Raw genomic sequence first — 5218 nt, forward strand, 5'->3', positions numbered from 1 at the left:
CTGTAAGAATCACAGTTAGGGTTAAAGCCATCAGAAAAAACTGTAAGAACATTCCGACTAGAAAGCAGGTCTGTCTTCACCTCTCTACCTTCTACTGTACTCAGGTGGTTTTCATAGCACTTCTACAGTATATCACATCACCATATCAAGTGTACAGGGTATTGCAGGGTGCTGATGCTCCTTTTGCAGCCAAAGTGGTAGTTTCTGTGAAACATACCATGATTACTTATATTGAAGTACAGTGTTGTACAGTGGATGATACAGTATATACAGTAAAGTACTGTAAGGAAAATAAGCAAAGCGATGACAATATGTGGTTGTATTTCTCTAGAATGACTCGAAGACCTTCTGGGGCAGGACGCCAACGCCTGTTCACACAACAGCAGGAACTTGCCGTTGTGGACCTAGTGAGGGCAGACAATGCCATCTGTCTCCACCAGCTACGAAAGCAAATACTTGCAGACAGGCAAGTGTTCAACAACATAAACCATGTGAGCATCACCACCATCAGACGCATCTTGGGACAACACAGCATCACCATGAAGCAGCTCTACAGAGTCCCATTTGAGAGGAACAGTGACAGGGTCAAAGGACTTCGAGCTGAATATGTACGGGTAAGTGTAACTGTCCTTTACATGGACAATACAGTATTGGTGAAATCCAGTAGCAGCTGAATATGTACCATATCAGTACCACATGGATCCATTCTGAGAGCTACACAGGTACCTGTGTGATGGGTGAGGGTTCTGTATGTGTAGCACTGTAGTACAGTAATATGTTCTCTTTGTTTTACAGAGAATCTATGACCGCCAACCACATGCCCGCATGCCTCTTCTGCAGGCAGTGGAACAGGCCTGCGGCGACAGTCAGGTGACAGCAATCCATGGATGGTTTCGACATGCAAGAGGATATTTTCCCCGGTGCCCAGCGGGAGAAGACACTGCTTGCGATGTCGATGAGGTCCTGTGGCCAGACCCGAACAGACGGCGGGATCCATGAGCCCACGTATGCACAATTGTCATGATTTTTTGTGTGTACAGTATAGTGTTTTTTCTATTACTGTATTATGTTTGTTTTTTTTGCTTTATCTGAATTCATGGTGCTGCAATGTACAATATTGAGTAGGCCTATTTTCTTTTTTTGTTTGTTTGTGTCTCCTGAAAATATGCCTTCTGAATAAACAATGAAAATCAAAGACTGCAGTGTTTTATATAAAGTAGACTAGTGTGTTCCCCCTGATCTGATCTGCATATGATGCAAGTATGTGTCATTTTGTCAACAGAGTTACATTTTGACAGAGGAATGTTAGGTTTTGACAGCAGAGTTTCAGTTTGGCACAGATGTGAATGGTATATTTTGTTGTGTCATGTTTACTTGTGTTTAGAGTTTTGGCACAATGAGCGAAGTTTTGCAAAATGTGTTCAAGCAACGGGCAAAAACTGTAACATGTTTTTCACCAAAGATTTCAGCAATTATAAAAATTCAACTCAAACTATTCAGCTATTAGCATTCACACTGCATTTTCTACAGGAAATACATTTTATATACCAGTTTCAGTTCAAATTGCATTAAAAATAATAAATAATTGTATTAAAAATAATTATTAAAAATAATACCATCAATATGTTACTGGACTACAATTACTGGACTTATGGAAGTATTTTGAGAACCATAAGAGATTCTTACAAATGTTTGAAAGAAAAAAATCTTTAACATAGCTGGAGACTCGTGTAGAAATATGAATGAGTTTATAAAGTTTCTGTCATGGTGTGCTGTGACAGGCAGGTAGCAGGACCCAAACACAGGACTCTTACGTGGAATGAAACTTGAATCAGCAGCTTTTATTGCTGGAAACTCAGGTGGACTCAAGAAACTAAAAACTAAGAAACAAGAACTAGGAAAACAAATCAGGAACTATGAACAAGAATTAAGTAAAGAACACAGAGGAGAAAAAACACCCAGCCCACTGAAAACTAAAGAAACCCCCAAAAACATGAACAACAATCATCAAGGAACATATTTACATATTTACAGTTACTGCAACACCAATACTGGGTCACAGCTTCAGTGTCAGTCGGTGTCTTTTTGTCTGCAACAGCAGCAGAACAGACTTCTCAGTCTTTTGAAGAAGCCCTTTTTCTTCTTCTTGATGTGACGGTCTTTGGACTTCATGCTGGCTTCAGGTTCAGGAAAAGGTTCCTCAAAGGGAACATCAGGAACTGGCCCAATTTCCGAACAAGATCCTTTGATCTTATGATCTTCGCCTTCAACACAGGATTTGGACTTGGCATAGGGTTCCTCACAGGGAACGTCGGGCTCTGGAACACTTTCTGACAGAGCTCCTTCGATCGTAAGGTCTTGAGTACTCAGACTGGATGCCCTTTCAGTAAGAAGTTCCTCACAGGGAACGTCAGGCTCTGGAACACTTTCTGACAGAGCTCCTTCGATCGTAAGGTCTTGAGTACTCAGACTGGATGCCCTTTCAGAAAGAAGTTCCTCACAGGGAACGTCGGGCTCTGGAACACTTTCTGACAGAGCTCCTTCGATCATAAGGTCTTGAGTACTCAGACTGGATGCCCTTTCAGTAAGAAGTTCCTCACAGGGAACGTCAGGCTCTGGAACACTTTCTGACAGAGCTCCTTCGGCTGGTGGAACATTTGCCATTGAAAGGCCGTCAGAGGAGCGCTCTCCATTTGTGCTCTTCACATCAGGACTTGAAGGGGGCTCAAAGATTTCACATATCCGGATCCTTGCTACATCAGCAATGGTCTTCAGCAACACTGGTGCAAAGTTTGCAACTTTGATAGACAGAATTTCTTCAGGAAATTTCTGTCTAATCTCCGTCAGGATGCTGTCGACCATATCGTCTCGGATGGAGCGGGTGAAGATGGCCTGTGTTTCCATCGCCGTGAGGCTCTTGGAGACACGATCTAAAGTGGCCTTGGTGACACTTGTGGAGAGGATACTTAGACTCTGGGAGGCCATGTTTAGGAGGGGACGAGGAGGAAGCTCCCAGAAGCCCTGGAGAACGCGGGGAACTACCTCGATCACTACCTCCTGCGCGGTGAGCAGTTTGCTGTTATGCTGTTCCTCCTGTTCCTGCTGCTTCTTTTTCAGGATTTCAACGTAATCCTTCACCACGCTGAGGAGTTTAGGTGCTCTGTAGAAAAACATGATAAGAGTTATCTTTTAAACATATTCAAAGCATCATTTAAATATTGAAACACTGTAGCTGGACTGTTAACCCTGTAACCGCCTTTGTATCATACATGAGTTTCTGAGACCTCGATCTCATCAACATGATCAATACTTGCTATAATTTCTAAATGTTGTGGACAAAACTCTTTTTTTTAGTCTAAAATTAACATTGTCGTTAACAAAAAGTTGCCAAAAACACCCAGTGTATCAAATGTGATACAAAAAATAAATACATAATAAAAGTAAATCATACACAACATGACATAGCAAAGAACTAATTTGTGGCTTTTGTTTAAAGGGTTAATAAACATCTCAGTTCCAAAGAATCTGAATTTTCTGGCTGTTTTTTGATGGGTTGGGTCTTACAGGGTTAATAACTGTATATTACATGTGACTCACTGAAATTTAGGAGGTACAGCCTCTGGGAACTGAAGAAGCATCCTGGCTTCAAATTCAACGTCCCTCATTTTATTGCTGACGTTCACCGCCCACACCTGAAACAGAAAACACATTTACAGTGCGCTTATGTTTAAAGGTTATGTGCACATAATGAAAAAAAAAATCTTGTGGGTTTTCTCGTCTTACCAGCCTTAGAAGAGGTTTGGCTTCCTCTTCTTCAAAATCCTCTAATTCAAACTCCCACAGCCTTCAAAAGAAAGCAAAGCAGAGGTTTTCTCTCAGCATTTACACGTCATCACAAACAGACTTTCAGGTGTGACAGTAACTCACTGCTCTCTGAGTGTCTCCCTGCTCTTCTCCACCAAAAGATCTCTCAGATCTTCAGCAGTGAGGTTCGGTGGAATTAGATCTTCCTGCTGAAGTCTGAGAAACTCCGTCATAATCGCAATCTAAAAGTAAAGGAGACATTTAATCACCACCACTCTCAGGTACTCAGAAATGACCTGATATTTTCTGTCAGCTTTGGTTTGCATGAATCTGGGTCTAACCTGAGTCCTGTAGCCCGGAAGATACCAGCAGATCTTTACAGCAGTTTCATAAATCGGTGTGTTGAACAACACCTGTCAAAGAAATAGCAATTTAGTCATTGTTACTTAAAATGATTCTCAGTTTGTCAACTTTTAAAACGACATCAAATTCTTCATATTATTGAAATGCAGTAAAAGCAAAAACTTCACATACCCTGATAGGTTTATAGATTCCTTGACTTGATTCCATTTAGATGTTTTCCAATCACAGTCGGGAAGAAAAACTTTAACTGCTCTCCAACGATGGCGTACGGGGGGGATCTCGACCTGAAAATGCTCTCAGCTCGGTGGTCTCGCACAGATGAGCTCTTTTGACAGTCTGATGTTTATTTATGAATGCAGAATTTCTTGAGCAGTCACCATGGAAACTAAATTAAAAGTAAACACTGTGTATTTTGCACTACATTCCACTAAACTTATCATATAAGTAAATAAAGTGTGGGTTAGGTCCCTCCTGTGAAAAGAGCCACACAAACCGATGGATCAGAAAAGACAAAGTCAACCTACAGCATGCCTTTTCATATTATGTGCCTGCTTATCTCCATTTCTTTACAGTAGATGGGAACTTTTGCAGTAAAGCAATGGCTTACAAAACAGTGGACTGTGGACTAATGCAGACATCTGAAGCCTGACAGCAGCTGGTATATACACAGCTTTGGATAAACTGGCCCTTTAAACAGCCCAGAGGAAGAAGAGACCTCTGCGTTATCAGTGGAGCCTAAAGCACAATAATAATAATACTATTAATATTATTTTTATAGCAATAATACCCCAAATAATTAAGTCATTAATTACACATTCGTCATGCTTCACAGGAGGTCAGGAGTGACCGATGAACGTGATGCTACATTAGAGTCTGTCCTATGAGTTCAGCAGGAGGAGGTGAACCCACAGCTGGGACCAGTTCTCTAGTGGGTTCAGTATCATACTTGTGTTCATCCTGGTCTGAACCTGGTCAGGAGAACTGACTTCACTTTTGAAAATTCAATACTTATAAAAGGTAACCCCAAACAGTCTACAACGGCTGTTTTCTG

At 41.3% G+C, this 5218-nt stretch overlaps 1 protein-coding gene across 1 annotated transcript; it reads right to left on the reverse strand.

The window, feature by feature from the left end:
* Window positions 1-1820: 1820 nt before the first annotated feature.
* On the reverse strand, window positions 1821-4409 carry LOC146382823 (uncharacterized). The gene is made up of 6 exons (XM_084932523.1): window positions 4339-4409; window positions 4146-4217; window positions 3928-4046; window positions 3784-3844; window positions 3598-3692; window positions 1821-3160 (listed from the first exon to the last, which is right to left on the reverse strand). Exons 1-6 carry the CDS (start codon window positions 4372-4374, stop codon window positions 2071-2073), a joined length of 1473 nt encoding a protein of 490 aa, XP_084788649.1. The 5' UTR covers window positions 4375-4409; the 3' UTR covers window positions 1821-2070.
* Window positions 4410-5218: the final 809 nt, after the last annotated feature.

This window comes from Perissodus microlepis, chromosome 7 (genome assembly GCF_051167445.1).
Source record: "Perissodus microlepis isolate ML-2025 ecotype Zambia chromosome 7, ASM5116744v1, whole genome shotgun sequence".
In the NCBI taxonomy this organism is placed as follows: domain Eukaryota; kingdom Metazoa; phylum Chordata; class Actinopteri; order Cichliformes; family Cichlidae; genus Perissodus; species Perissodus microlepis.

Bases quoted from the DNA above. Each gene is read 5' to 3' on its own strand.
- LOC146382823 (XM_084932523.1), bottom strand. From the start codon at position 4,374: ATGGAATCAAGTCAAGGAATCTATAAACCTATCAGG. The intron at 4,047-4,145 runs GTTAGACCCAGA...CTTTACTTTTAG, and splicing joins TTCCGGGCTACAGGACTCAG to ATTGCGATTATGACGGAGTT. The intron at 3,161-3,597 runs GTGAGTCACATG...GTTTTTCTACAG, and splicing joins GCTGTACCTCCTAAATTTCA to AGCACCTAAACTCCTCAGCG.